This window comes from Leopardus geoffroyi, chromosome D3, assembly GCF_018350155.1.
Source record: "Leopardus geoffroyi isolate Oge1 chromosome D3, O.geoffroyi_Oge1_pat1.0, whole genome shotgun sequence".
Taxonomy (NCBI): Eukaryota; Metazoa; Chordata; class Mammalia; order Carnivora; family Felidae; genus Leopardus; species Leopardus geoffroyi.
In genome coordinates, this window is record NC_059339.1 from 14,885,767 (window position 1) to 14,902,029 (window position 16,263).

Genomic DNA, 16,263 nt, shown 5'->3' on the forward strand with positions numbered 1-16,263 from the left:
CATTTCTCTTTTCTAAAGGACAACCCTCTTTAAAGTATGAAGAACGTAAGAGCAGAAGATATTTCAAGACCAAAAAAAAAAAAAAAAAAAGGACAGCATCACCAAAGGGGCACCTAACACTCTAAAGGAAATTTATTTTGTCATCACAATATCATGTTTCTTTTTAATGGACTATTTCATGATAAAAGGAAAGAAAGAAGTCACTTGGAATATATGTGTATATTTCACTTCCTCGTGTTTGTGCCTTTCTGAAGTTCAACTATCAGGAAACAACAATTCCAATCAACAGAAAGGATCCCATTTAGTCCTTTCTGAATTTACTTGTTTTTCATACAACTATGGCAGTAAAGTGTCTGTTCTAGGGTAATTTGCATTTGAGATATGTATTATCCCTAAACTTATTTTTTCGCGTTAGTATTCCTTCTTTAATCAGATTCCCAAAGCTGAGGCATGGCACACCCTAAAGCTATCATGACACATTTAAAACTTGCCAGCAGGAGGTCTGACTAGTTTGTGGTCAAATAGTCTCAGGATGGGTGTTTCCCTAAACCAGGCACCTAAAGATAAAACGGAAATGAGTTGTGTCGGGAACATTTTCTATCCTAACTGGTGAGTGACTGCCTGTGAAAAGGGTGGCCACACTGCACACCAGATCACACAAGTATGTGGCAAAGACAAATTACAAAGCTCAACATGCTATCATTTACATCACTGAGGTTCTGGAGAAACACATTGCTTCTAAGTGCTTCCTGAAATTTGGATAATCACCTTCTTAAAATCCTAACATCGCCTTCCATTTGTTGCAACAAAACTTTCTACGTTTCGACGTGACTGCCTTCTTAGGCACATAGAGAGATACTGAGTTTTAGAATTCCATACTGAAGCAAAGTAGACAAATTTAAATAAAAGTATGGCCAGATGTTTTATGTATGAAGTCTAATGTGATACACAAAAATATTTTTATCTACAGTTATGTACACCTGCATGTTTTAAGTTTATACTGGGTGTCTTACGAATATACTATTTGATCAGAACAAAAAATCCCTCATAATTTTAAATTTTATCATGCTATACAGTTTACAATGTCCTTTCACATGCAACTTGCCTCTTTAATTTTTATAAAGCCTAGGATTTGAACTGAGATCCTATGGTTCTTGAATTGCCTGAGGAAATCTACCTCATCAAGGCAGAAAAGAATGAACTTTCTGTTATTAAGTAATGGAAGGAATCAACACCCCCAAAAGTCAAAGCTGGAGAGAGTGGTAAGTCTAAGTTACAAGCTGAATAAGTCTGAAAATGAAAGAAAGTTATAGGAATGTAGTGACTGTAGTAGTTTTTATAATGCTAGTTTCAAAACTGTGATTGACTAATAGTGGGCAGTAGCATCTTGCCATGCCCAGTAGGGTCCTTGGACACAAATCTCATTCTCTCCCTTACTATATAACTGACCTTGGCCAAATTACTTAACATCTTGAAGTCTCCCAAGAGGAGCCACTGCTATGATGAGATCACTAGTGGGATAACACTTGTGCCCAGCAAGGTGTCTGACACACAGATGTCTGATATATGCTGATTCTCTTTCTTGTCCTGCCAGGGTCTGAGCGGTATGTCTCTGTTTCCCTCCACCAAGCATTTCCAGTGATGCGGACATAGATCAGAACAAGTAGATCCAAGAGAAAGGGGAAGTCTAACAATAAAACTGTACTGGTTTTATCCAATTGTGGCTTACAAAATAAGTATGTATAATATATGAAACTGAATTATTAACCATTTCACGTACCTGGAGTAATATATAAAAGTTAAGAGCCATAAAGTTAGACTGCACTTTTTCCGGAAAATTTCTACAGTCATTCCATCTACCTTATTTAATTCCAGCAAAAATTTGGACCTAAAACACACTACTTCATCCAAAGTGTGCTATCTGCCTACCAAGTTCAGAACACTGCACTAGAGGGCTAATAAACAACTTACTGAACATAAAAGAGAAGCACGGTGGCTGGTAATGTTACCCTCTTAAGAGATCAAAGCCAACTTATGCAATCAAAATAATACATATGATATTTATGATAAAAACTGGTCACCTCAGCTCTTAGAATAAATGAAATTTATAGCAAATTCTTAAAAAATAATACAACGGGTCACATTTTGACATTAGAAATTTGACACCCCCTGTTTAGAATACCTAGGGAAAAAACGTTTTAAGTTCATACCAAAATTGATGATGGATAATAGGCAATTCTGCCTTATACATAAACACTGGCATGAAGAACTTTGAAATGTACACCTGCAAATCCAAATTCTCCTGTGATAGCAGAACTAGAAGAGACTTCACTCATTCACTTGTTCATTCATTCATTCAACATGTTTATTCAGAGAGTTTGGTCATGGGAGTTGGGCATATAGACTGGGCAGCATAAGTGAAAAATGGTATCAGTAATGATCTTAGTGAGATTAAGAAGCCGAGAGAAAGGAAAGAGGAGCTACACAACATTCTGATAAGCATCCTCTGGTACACTTATACTATCCAGGAAGAGGACACATCTTCAAGCATTTAGAAACAGAACAGTGGGGCTGATGAAAGGTGAAACAGCATTTACTGCAGAGGCGCTAATATTTTTATGCTCGTCTATCAAACTCATTCAGGTATCCAATTCTATAATTAGCTGAAAATTAGGTTGCGTTTTTAAAATCAAAATGAAAACTCCATTTTTATAAGAGCTTTTCTATTAAATCTGGTAAAACTGAAGTAAAAGAATCCATATTTGTTTGCATGGATAGAACAATAATCATTTCTGTCTACACGCTTTCCTAGAGATTAGAAACTAAGAGTTTTGTGCCCCTGTCCCTAATGTGTATTCTTCTTCTTCTTTTTTTTTTTTTTTTAAAGTAGGCTCTACGCCCAACATGGGGCTTGATCTCACGACTCCAAGATCAAGAGTCACATCCTCTACCAACTGAGCTAGCCAGGCACCCCGGCCCCCGGCCCAAATGTGTATTCTAACATACATTTACCTGTGTAGTAAGACCACTCATTCCAGTGAGAATTCCTTCAGAAGATCAAAATCTGAATTGTTTGATAGATATGGGCTTGGTGCTCTTTATATTAACATCGACTATGGGAAGGAACTACCATATGACCCAGGACATTATGAAATTTTAAGAAATGACATCAGCTGTAACAACAGCTGAAAACACTCTCATGGGTTACTAATCCAATTAAAATATTAGGATCTCCAATCACCAGTAACAAAAACTTAAGGAAGGCACATTTCAAAGGCCCAATAAATCAGATGAGAAATTCTGAAGAACTATACAAACAACTCCTTTCTCCAGATAATGAATCAGTCCAATATGAACTTTCTTACAGGAGAAGAAAAAGAAAGGATGAAATAAAAAAGGTTCCATGATATGCCCTTCTTTTTCCTAGTTTTTCAAAATAAGGTCAATCATCTCTGCCCTTCAATGATTATAATACAAATATACCTGATTCTAAAGTTTCCTCAGGGTTTCTTCTGCTGTCTAGGTTCACAGTCCTTGCTTTTCCTTTGTTACAAACGTAATTGTGCAGCGGTGCATAAGAACACAAAAATCTCAGTGTTAAGGGGCCCAAATGGTACAAACATCTAGCAGTAAAAGCCTGTGGCCCATGGACTGCACACACTGGTCAATAACCCCATTCAAAAGCACAATGTACAAAAAAATGCCAAGGGCAAAAACCACAGGTGTAGGCCTCTTTTAGGTTTAGGTAGAAGAGGTAGGCTGATAAAACAAATTTAATAAATATAAAATTTTTTGTCAGTTTGCAAGTCTGTCTGAAATATAAACTCATTATCTGTTTATTTATGTATTAATTGAAAAAATAATTTCTAAATTCCTTTTTCTTTTTGCTGTTCACTTTTGAATCACTCTGTGACTTGCCAGCACTTCTATTTAGAAGACTGTAAAGAGTTAAACCAAAATCAATCAATCAACATAGTATTGCTACCAATCATGGGAAGTGAAGGGAGGTTTCAACAATGACTTGATTGTTCGTTATACTGGACTTTGATTTTCTCAGCATCTTGCTCCTACCTTTATGTCATTTAAGTAACTTTAGTCTTTTTCCTTTGAGCTGAGATCCATGAAAAGCAGTAGGGTTCATGATCTACTCTTAAAATTTGGATACTTCTTTTTGATATTCCAGTGTCCTGACTTATATATTCCTATTGGACTATTGGAATTAACCTTTAAAACAACATAGGTCGTAGAACTGTAGTACTTGGTAAGATACATTGAAATATCCATACCAATAATTAGATTGTCCAAAATGAGACATGGAACTGTGTAACCACTTTCATATCACTTTCCCCTTCTAATCATTCATTTTTCTTCTTTAAAAACCATTGGATGCAAATACCACTGACCTCTAATAAACTTCCATCAATCCCACCATGACTCCCAAAGCATTACATTTGGAGAGGGCTTTCTGCATACAACAACTTATCTTGCGGCTACTCCAACAGCCTACCAGCTACTCAGTTTTTCACTTAATATAGGGGCAGGGCAGGGAGCCTTTTAGCAAATCCAAAGTCCATCAGAGACTGATTTCAGCTGTTCTCTGTCTGGGTACTAGGAAGCCTATAGGATTCAGAGGGGTTCCTGAGGACTTTGCCCATAGTCCTGAGGTGGCCTAGTAGGGAAGCAGAGAAGACGACTGCGATGGCTGATAGGCACAAATGTGAACTTCAGATCACTGTGGCATGGCAGTAGTAACATCACACTCGGAGGTAGGAGAGGTCATGAATATGTGATGTGAGAATGAGGGTGTGGCAGGTGACAAAAGGAGAGAATCTGTCCCAGACAGGGGGAAATCCACTTGGTATAATGTTTGTTTCATATTCAAAACCTGCTTCTGGTGCTCTGAGTCTCAGTGGCTGTTCACCATTTCTCCTCTTATTTCAACATGAGCATGTCTGGATAGACATACAAGTCTCACTAGAGTCGGTGGTAAGTAATAATATTACATAAATAACATATTTTTTTGGTCAGGTATCATAACATGACGCTATTTATTAATAAATTCACGATGCTTTATGTAGACTCAAAAGCATGTCTTTTAGGTGCTTAGCAATCATTAGCAAACACAGAATGGACATTTTTAGATCTCTATTACACAGTATAACATTCATTTAAATGAAAAATTGCCCATTAAGGAGATTACAAGAAACTTCTACACAAAGGAACTTAAAGGCAGGCTTACTGATAAGGAGTCTCAATTAAATTGCTTGCTTTTAGACAGCAGCAGGCACAGCCATATGTAGGTGCTTTAACTTCCATTTTCCTTATATTTATTTATTTATTTATTTTAAGATGATAATCCATTATCCATTCCAAAGATAATCGAAGCTTTTGAAAGACTTGAGAGATAAAAGTGGAAATCAGGTTTAAAAAATAGGACAAGAAAAACAATTTCTGGGTCGGCCTCGGATGATGTCATCATAGGTTCTAAATGTAATAGCCAGGCAGTACACACTAACTCTTTCTGCCCATGTGACCTCTAGCATCAATCTGGGCAAAACAATGAATATTTCAGTAATTTTTTGGCCGTGAAGTGAGATTCAGAAGCAAAAGATTAAAGAGAGTTTCGAGTGCCAAGGGTGAAGCGGTGTGTGTGTGTGTGAGTATGTGAGCGCGCACGCGCACGCGTGGGGGGCCAAGGGGAGGAGGCATGAAAACTAACTCTTCCAGCACACACCCCTTTTGCTACTACAAGGGCATCCAGCAATCACATTTGCAATAGTAAAAATGCTGAAGGATCCTACAGTATCCCTTCTTCCACAACCACCCCTATCCTCTCCTACAAAGCCCTTCTTGCTTTATTGGTGCCACGGAATTCTTCAGGGGTTAAATGGGGAAGTGCAGCCACTACCATTGTTGCAATAAATAAATGAATGAACCAGAACGAACCAGCAACTCGGCCCTGGGAAGCTAGTATCTTATTTTCTACAATTACATCCATTAACCAGCAATGATACATTTGAAAAAATATATTGTGTTTTATCTTTTGATGTGTGTGTATACATTACAGACACACATGCATCTATACAAAAAGAAGCATAGTGCCCTGCATACACATACATCAAACACCTTTAAAAAATTTTTTAGCGTTATTATTTCAATGAAAAGACAAATAGCTTTTAAAAAATTGGATAGGTTAGCAACTTCATCTCAAAGGCCTTTTATTTTGCATATACAGCATATATAAATACACACACACACACACACACACACACACACACAGGTTTTTTTTTTTTTTTCCATGCCGTAGACAATGCTAAAATATCTGAGATCAGGTTGCCATGCCAACAGATTTTTTCTAAAATGAATAAAATTATTAGGAGGGAGAAAACATTCTTGACTCCTTTCCTCCCATCCATGAAGCCGAGAGAGGCTCAGGGAGGGCGAGAGGCTGCCAGATGGGGAGGAGGGGAAGGAAGGGAAGGTGGGTAGAGGGGTGTTTGCTTACCAAAGATGCTGATTTGATCGTGGCAAAGCGCTCTCTGTTCCGGTAGTGGAGGGCCTGGCTCTGAACTGACTGGGTAGGCCGCGGCTCAGGCCTGGGATCGCCGTGGCCCGCCTCATCCCTTATGAATACATGATCCTGCAGAAATGGATAAAAACAAGGAGAAAGTCCAGCTGTGCTCTTTCCTCGCCGGCTGCCTCTCTCTCACCCCTCTTTCTGCACAAGCACTGCTGTTTGAAATGCATAGTTTAGCTCTCTGCTAGTCCCCGCAGCTCCCACGGTACAAAATGAATAAGCAACACATTGCAGCCTTCAGTTAGGAATGTCAGCTGATCGCTAGTGGGATGCCTTCTGAATCCCTGGCAGGCTTTTTCTTTACCTCCAGAATTACATATATGCAAAAGAAAAAAAGAATAGAAAAAACAATGCAATGTACAGACTCCTTAGAACGGTTTGCTTAAAACGCTGTAACCAAATAATTCCTTTAAAAATGTCATGTCCATGTCTAGCAAGGAGGATGCTGGTTGCTTTTAACATAAAAGCGAGCCTCCGCCTCATTCCCTTGAAAGATCTGCTTTCTCAATTTAATTTTATTTGAGATCTGTTCGGTAGGATCATCGTTCTGCCTAGAACCAGTGTAGGCTTGTGCTGAACTGCCTCTCTATCTTGTGCTGGGAAGATTCGGCAGTCACTGAGGGATCCTGCTTTCCAGTCATGATCGTACACAGTTCTAGCACCTTCTCTCTACAGCTTCTGAAAGGATTTTTTTTTAGATTTAAAGAGACAGGCATGCAATTTCAACCAAATGATACTTTCACAAATTCTTCCTCAACTCAGTCTCGGTATGGTCACCAGAGTGAGTGAGGCTGGGATTTAATGCCCTTGGCTGATTTAATCAAATCTGTGCTTCTTGATAGGCAGAGATGATTAATCTTGGTGTAACGCCCAGTGAAAAATAACATTCCCTGGAAGGGTAATAATGGATGTTTCTTAAATGTAATTTAAATGAGTTTTAAAGGGGAAAATGCTTTCAAAGGGTGATGCTTTTCTCTATAAAAGATGGAGTGGTCAGTCAGTAAGTAGCTCTAACCCTTCAGGGAAAAAGATACTATAATAATAGCTCAAAAACATGTACAACCATGGGGGATTTTTAAATAGCACATGTTCAGGAGGGGAAGGAGAAATTAATTCCCTTATTGTCCTAGGGTTTTAAGAGAATCCACTTCTCTTTTGTGAGAAGTCGGTTTTGCATTTTGTCTGTGACTATTTGAATTTTTTTTTTTTAATAATTCCTCTTTCAACAGAAAACAAAAATCAAAGAGGTTTAGAAAACATGAAATTTTATTATATAGTCTAAAATTTTGAAAAGTCAAGACACATATATTCTTGAGGGAAATTAAATTTTATATCCAGGTTTTTATGTAAAAGCCAAGAGCCAAGATTAAATTTACCATTGGGCTGATTTTCTTTTTCCTTTTATAAATTTAGAATGCTCCAGAATGTTGGGAAGGTATCTGCCATTACATCTATATCTAGAGATTTTTTTTTTTTTCAATGTACTGTATTGAGGTCTAGTTTGTTTTTAAATAATGAAGGGACCTGTAAGGCCATTGGGGACATATACGTCAAATTCAAGGATATGCTACCATTGTGCTGTCCTATAAGATATGTAAAGTTCAGTTCCCAGGTCACACCAGTTATATTTCAAGGTAGCCACTAACTATGGCTACCATACTGAACAGTGCAGATACAGTTCCTTTCCATCACTGCAAGAAGTTCTATTAGATAGTACTATAGGTTAAAAATATATCTCAACCCATATTTTTGAAATTTATATGAAAAAAACCTTGAAAGGCCAATTAAAATTTTTCTATATTACTTCCCAGGAAATCTAACCTCTTATTTTATAGGGCAAAGAGAGATCAGGTGTGAGACTGGGATGTACGCATTAGGTTTAAGGTTCTAGAGAGGAAGGCACTGAGATCTACTGCCATTCACATTGCTGACTGTTTATTAATAAGTTACGTGTATCCTAATATTACAGTCCCAGAAAAACAAGGAGCTTCTAACTGCCACTAAGCAGATGAGACAGATGAGGTGGAGTCCTGTGGTTTTACAGGAGGGCTTAAGAAGTCAAAGTTTTGGTGATTATTAATTAGCTAACATTAAGTAAACTGACTGAGATGTAGCAGCTAAGTTTCAAATTGTAATAACCTGATTTACAAAGGTAAAGAGCGACACCAGAATCTACACTGTTTGCTGAACAGAATAAAGTGAAACATATTCACGCACAAATGTGTATAATTTTACTACTATTAGTCTATCTTCTCTCAGATAAAAATTAACACGTGTGGGTTAGGACCTTGCTTATTAGAAAATTAGAAGTCACATTATATTTCTTTTTTTTAATTAAAAAATTTTTTTAATGTTTATTTTTGAGAGAGAGAGAGAGAGCGTGCACGCGCAAGCAGGGGAGGGGCAGAGAGAGACAGACACACAAAATCTGAAGCAGGCTCCAGGCTCTGAACTGTCAGCACAGAGCCCGATGTGGGGCTCGAACCCACGAACCACAAGATCATGACTTGAGCTGAAGTCGGATGCTTAACCGAATGAGCCACCCAGGCGCCTCTTAAATTTTTTTTTTAATATTTATTTTTGGGAGAGAGAGAGAGAGAGACAGAGTGCAAGGAGGAGAGGGGCAGAGAGAGAGGGAGACACAGAATCCAAAGCAGGCTCCAGGCTCTGAGCTGTCTGCACAAAGCCCAACGCGGGGCTTGGACTCACAAACTGTGAGATCATGACTTGAGCCGAGGTGGAACGTCTGCCTAACCGACTGAGCCACCCAGGCACCCCTCACATTATATTTTCTAAGTTTTTAAACTGGATACACCAGGAAAGTTAAGACTTGAAATCATAGTGATTTTAGTTAAAATGTAGCCAATTCAATAACCCACTAAGGTATATTTTAAACATAATACTATTTTTAAAGCTAGTCTGAGAATAGGTCTAAAATTTTAATCTACTTCAAATATAGTGAATAATGTCAACAGTATAATTCTTTATTTCAGCTTAAAATTTTTTTCATTTTTAAAAGTATTCTTAGTTTTTCACAGCAGCTTCATAACATATCACCACACTAAAAGTCTTCAAATGTTATGCAAGAGACCACGAAATGAGGTAAAATTTTAGCCTACTAGTGGATATCCATTTCAAATGCATAAGAAAATGAATTTAAATCATTTTTTTTAAGATTTTATTTTTACATTATCTCTATACCCAACATGGGTCTCGAACTCACAACCCTGAGACCAAGAGTTACATGCTCCACGGACTGAGTCCCAATGAATGAATAAATGAATTTTAAAATATTCAGTTACATTGCATAAAACAAGTTTAAAATTCTGAAGACAACTTAAACAATGAAGCAATTTTGAAATGAGGGAAATGTGACCTGAGAAGCAAGTACAAATAAATTAAACTATCAACTTTACTGGGTGTATTGTCTGTCGGTTATACTGTCCCTGCAAATCGCAGTCCCTTGGAAAATGACCACCGTATCTGACTCCCAAACTTTCTGAACTGAACACGTTTTAAGATTAATAATGGAAAGGGACAATTTGCTAATTAATGCAGTTAGGCACTGATGTATATTATTTACAAATAACATGAGGGGCAACATCTTTGATGTTGAATAATGATTTTTAGAAGATTAAGAACAAATGTCAGAGCACCTGGCTGGCTCAGTCGGTAGAGCATGTGATTCTTTTTTTTTTTTTACTTTTTTTTTTCAACGTTTATTTATTTTTGGGACAGAGAGAGACAGAGCACGAATGGGGGAGGGGCAGCGAGAGAGGGAGACACAGAATCGGAAACAGGCTCCAGGCTCCGAGCCATCAGCCCAGAGCCCGACGCGGGGCTGGAACTCACGGACCGCGAGATCGTGACCTGGCTGAAGTCGGACGCTTAACCGACTGCACCACCCAGGCGTCCCTAGAGCATGTGATTCTTGATCATGGGGTTGTAAATTTGAGCCCCATGTTGAGGGAAGAGACTACTTAAAAATAAAATCTTAAAAAAAAAAAAAAAGAACAAATATCATATTCTATTTTACCAAGACAAATAAATCATAGGCCTTGTTTATAATTTATCTTTAACACAGTATCATCTGGGAATAAACAAAATTGCTCTTTGAAATACCAATATGGGTGAGGACCAGTTTTAAATAAATCTGTGTTAACCAGGTAAATTTATAACGTTCTTTCACTGTAAAAAAAATAAATAAAACTTTTTCAGATTAAAAAAAAAAAGCTGTCATAACGTTTGTTCGAAATCATTAGTAAAAAGAATTGAACTTTTATACAATATAGTCAAGTATATGAAGCATGAAGCACAAACTTTGCTATTATACCCTGGACAGAGGGCTCTACTTTTAAATTTTTTTTTTTTTCAACGTTTATTTATTTTTGGGACAGAGAGAGACAGAGCATGAACGGGGGAGGGGCAGAGAGAGAGGGAGACACAGAATCGGAAACAGGCTCCAGGCTCTGAGCCATCAGCCCAGAGCCTGACGCGGGGCTCGAACTCACGGACCGCGAGATCGTGACCTGGCTGAAGTCGGACGCTTAACCGACTGCGCCACCCAGGCGCCCCTGGAGGGCTCTACTTTTATTGAAAAGTTTTTCTCTAAGTTATCTATTTATGCTTCTGAAATTAAGATTCATGGTGTAGTCACTTGTTTAGAGTTTCCAGGTTAACTTGAAATCAACTCTTGGAGACCACTGTTCTGGACTCTTGTATTTTGGGTATATCTTTATCATACTATCACATACTTACTTGTGTGTCTGTGTGTGAGGCTGTGAACTTTCTGAAGACAGCAAATGTGGTTTGAAAACTCTGTCTCCCTAGCAGCTCCTTAGTGCTTGACACTTAGTAGGCATTCAGGAAATGTCTGCTGAATAAATGAGCTCAAGAATATAGGTCTGAGAAGAAATCAGGTCTGAGAAGATTCTGAGAAAATGACATTTTCTCTTATATTATTTAACAGAATTCGAATCTGTATTTCGTAAAAACCTGCCACTCTGTACTCTAAGGAAGTCATAAAATAGTGACACACAAGCATACCTTGACATGGGGGCAGGAAGAGGATCTAAAAATGGCTTTTATCGGATGATGAGAAGCTTTTTTATAGACTCCCACACTTTTTACGCTGTGCAGAAGGGATCAGCAAACCTACTATGCCTTTTGTTTCTGTTCATTTCAAAATTATTCAATTACTACATGAGCAGTTGCAGCTATCAACAGCCGGGGCTGGAGGAAGGGAAGAAGATGGACGAGGCTCCCCTCAACCTGGGAGGGTGGCTACTAAGGAGCAAAAATGACTAGCATGCTGAGGATAAAGATGTTACCATAGAGATTGGTCTGTATGACTGCCCTGCTTAAGAAACATTACCTTCATATGTTAATTTACTTTTACTTTGCCAAATGTGAGTTGAAGAGTCAAAGAACCCGCCCCTCTCCTCAGCAAAAATAATAGGAAAGGCCACTGAAGCAAGTGAAAATTAAACTAGAACATCCTATCCCCTCAAGGACATTTCTTTTTTTTTTTTTTTCCCTCCCACAAAAATGGTGAAAGCTGTTCTTTTTTTAAAAAAGAGGAAAAAAGGAAAAAAAAGAACTACCATCGACTAATAGGAAAAAGGGCAAATAAAACTTTAGGAATTAAGATAGAATGATCTTTTAAAATAATACCTAAAAGGGGGCCATGATGACTAGAGTTCATTAGGCATGTCTAATATAATAAATTGAAAACGAATACTTTAATATATTAAAATCTTATGATCTATATTAATAGAAGGCGGCAGCAGGCAAAGGTAAGTGACTTTAGACTTTAACAAAATAAAAGTGTACCTTTTAATTGGAAAACTGAATAGATTTTGTTGGTTAGAATGCTATTAAAATCTGTTTGCTACTGCTACATACACAATGATTTTAAGGAGTGGGGTAGAGGCCGAGAAGCAGGCTAGGTGACAGCGAAACACCTAATCTGGATTGAGAGTTTGTCCTGGAGCCATTTAGGAATAACTGAAAACTGAGGTGTACGTAGAGGTGTGTCCTGTAAAAGTTCACAAACCATTTATTGAATGCTTCCTGTGTAACAGACACTGTGCTGGGTGGTAGGCGAAGAGAGAGATGCCCTTGAGGAGCTAACAGTCTAGGATACGGTGATTATTCTGTTTTTCTTTTTAATTTTTTAAAATGTTTATTTATTTTTGATAGAGACAGAGCACGAGTGGGGGAGGAGCAGAGAGAGAGGGAGACACAGAATCCGAAGCAGGCTTCAGGCTCCAAGCTGTCAGCACAGAGCCCAACGCGGGGCTCGAACTCACGAACCCTGAGACCATGACACGAGCCAAAGTCGGACGCTCAACCGATGGAGCCACCCAGGCGCCCCAGTGATTATTCTTGTTATTGGAAAGAGCAGGGTGGCAACATTAGCAAGGGAAAACGAAAGAAATGCTTAAAGTTTATTTTGTCAGAATATACTTTTAGACTTATCAAATCATTTGTGCTCAAAGGGAAGATTAGATTAGGGTCCCTTCAGGGCCTGGGAAAGACCAGATTCAAGGTGAGGACTGGAGAGAAAGAAGTAACCTGGAATTCTAACGTCAAAGGAAATTTTTCGGTGTCCCACTTTACATTTTTTGGGGCTTGATGTGTGATAGAACCGTCCTGCTAAAATCAGGGCATCTTTATTCTGGAGGCAGAGCAGTTAATTGCAAGTCATACTCTTATTGGTTGCACATGGCCTTTAAAAGTAAATTTACTTCCTATATAAAACGGTAATCTGTTCCATGTCTACAGTTTGACTAATTTAGGATAATGCCTGCTTGATTGTAACAATCAAAGTGGGGGGAGCACACAAATGTGTATTTTGATATTTATTAAGTTTGTTCTAATTACTGGAGTATAATTATTGGAGAAATGCTCTTCACTCAAGTCTTTTAAACCATAAAGATAATACTTAAGATTATTTAACCCTTTTAATCCATATGTTCAATGAACCAAAATAGCATGATGTTTAGTCTCTGGCAATTAATTCATTCCCTGTGTGTATGTGTGTGTTTTTATTTTATTTTATTTTATTTTTTTTTGCATTTATTCATTTTTGAGACACAGACAGAGAGCACAAGCTGGGGAGAGGAAGAGAGTGAGGGAGACAGAGAATCCGAAGCAGGCTCATCACCTGAGCTGAAGTCAGATGTTTAACTGACTGAACCACCCAGGTGCCCCTGTTTTTTTTTTTTATTTGTTCATTCTTGCATTCTGTAGTTATTTACTGAGTGCCTGTGCTGTGCCAGGCACTGTTCTAGGTGTTGAGATACATTGGGGAGCAAGGCAGGCACAGTCTTTGCCCTAATGAAATTTATATTCTACTAATGAAATAATAGATAAAAAATTTAATACATAATATTAGATAGTGACAAATATTAAAAAGAAAAGAAAATAGGATAATGAGGTAATGGGTAAAACACTGTAATATGGTAATTTAGTGATATATAGGTTTTTCTAAGATTCTGGTCACAAACCCAAACAAAACTGGTAAATGTTTTGTAAGACAAGTTTGACCGCTTCCTTTCAAAAACATTCTTTGTGGTCACAAATTATGGTGGACTCCGAAATGCACCACCTAGATTCCCCTCTAAGAAAAGACTTGCTGCCAGAATCCTCTTGGGCTGTCAGTCCATTTAGGGGCTGCCTTGGCTGCAGAGAGCGGCCTTGTGCAAGTTCATACCCTTCCCAGGGCGCTCACGTTCAATGACTGATCTGCGTGAGGGTAACAAGGCACAGCCATTCTGGCTTAGTTTGGACAACTCTGAAGGGTCATTTTAGCCCCAGAGCTCCTTGGGAGCCATCTCACTTCAACTTTGCCCTCTGGCCAATGCTGCTCCCTTCTCTCTCTTCCACAGGTGTTGATCCCCAAGGAAACTCCTAATAAGCAAATGAATTGCTGCATGAAATGGTCTCAGCTCTGCTTCCCAGAGAATCCAACCTGTGACCTAAATGTTACCTGTACCTACGTGTCACCACTATGCCATCTGCATGAAGAAGGAGGGACTGATCAGAACAGTGGCTTTTAGAAAAATCCTCCTTTTCAAAAAAAAAGAAAAAGAAAAAGAAAAATCCTCCTTTTCAAGTGAAATCCAAACATAAAATGTAAGATATAAAAGCAGGCCTTGTCCTGGGGGAGGTATGGATGAGGCTTGTTCCTGAGGCACCTCTTTACAAAATAGCTTAAAAGTCACATTAGAGATCTGCTTCTTTAAAGATTACCAGAAAAGAAACATAGAATTTAAGACCTGGAAGGGATCTCTGAAACCACACAGAACAACTCCTAATTTTACAGATGGAGAAACTGAGGCCCAGAGAGGTTTGCGACATAAAATAACACTAACAGTTGCAGACAGAATTATAAACTAGTTTCCTTATTCCTGTAATCCATTACATAAAATTTTCTATTGAGAACTTAAAATCCTATTTCATTTATGTTCCCAAGTGGAAAACTTTTAGGAATTCAAGCATACCAACAAATATAAAGTTTCTGAATACTTTATTTCTATTGTGTTTAAAATGATATACATATTAAAATTTTTTAATGTTTATCTACTTTTGAGAGAGAGAGACAGAGAATGAATGGGAAGGAGCAGAGAGAGAGGGAGACACAGCATCCCAAGCAGGTTCCAGGCTCCGAGCTGTCAGCACAGAGCCCAGCATGGGGCTTGGACCCACCAACCGCGAGATCATGACCTGAGCCAAAGTCGGACTCTTAACCAACCGAGCCACCCAGATGCCCCTAAAATGATGTATTTTTAAGCCCAGGTATAGGATTTAAATGGGTCTCATGAAGAAATATCATATTTAACACTAAGTTTTCATATATAATATATTCTACTTTTATTGTCTGCTTATATTTTCCCCCTTTTTTATTGTGGTAAAATACACATAAATTCACCATCTTAATTATTTTTAAGTATACAGTTCGGGGCTCTTAAATACACTTCTAATGTTGTACAACCATCACCACCATCCATCCCCATAACTCTTTCATCTTGTAAAACTGAAGCTTGTCCCCATTAAACAACTCTCCTTTTCTCCCTTCAGCCCAGCCTCTGGCACCCACCAATCTACTTTCTGTCTTTATGATTTTAGCTACTCTAAATACCTCATATGAGTAGAATCATACAGTGTTTGTCTTTTCATTACTGGCAAATTGCACTCAGTATAATGTCCTCATGGTTCATCCATGTTATAGCATGTGACACAATTTCTTTCCTCATTCAGGTGGGATAATGGTCCACTGTATGCATGTATCATATTTTGCTTATCTCTTCATTCGTCAATGAACGCTGGGTTGCTTCCATGTTTTAGCTATTATAAATAATGTTGCTATGAACATGGATACAGACATTTCTTTTAGATACTACTTTCATATTTTGGGAGGATATATACCCAGAAGCAGAATTGCTGGATCATGTGGTAATTATGTTTTTAATTTTTTGAGGAACCACCATACTATTTTCCACAGCAGCTACACCATTTTACATTCCCATCAACAGTGCACAAGGATTCCAATTTTTCCACATTCTTGTCCATTCCTGTCATTTTTTGTTTTGTTGATAGCAGCCATCCTAATGGGTATGAGGTGGTATCTTATTGTAGTTTTGATTCGCATTTCCCTAATAATTAATGATGTTGAGCATCTT

At 38.1% G+C, this 16,263-nt stretch overlaps 1 protein-coding gene across 3 annotated transcripts in view; it reads right to left on the minus strand.

Moving 5' to 3' along the window:
- The window catches only part of TAOK3 (TAO kinase 3), a 179,992-nt gene that overhangs the window by 27,170 nt on the left and 136,559 nt on the right, over positions 1 to 16,263 (minus strand). For all 3 annotated transcript variants that reach the window (XM_045457410.1, XM_045457412.1, XM_045457411.1), the window contains exon 14: positions 6,506 to 6,640. In XM_045457410.1, coding sequence (XP_045313366.1) covers positions 6,506 to 6,640 — 135 coding nt within the window. The remainder of the gene's footprint in view (positions 1 to 6,505; positions 6,641 to 16,263) is intronic.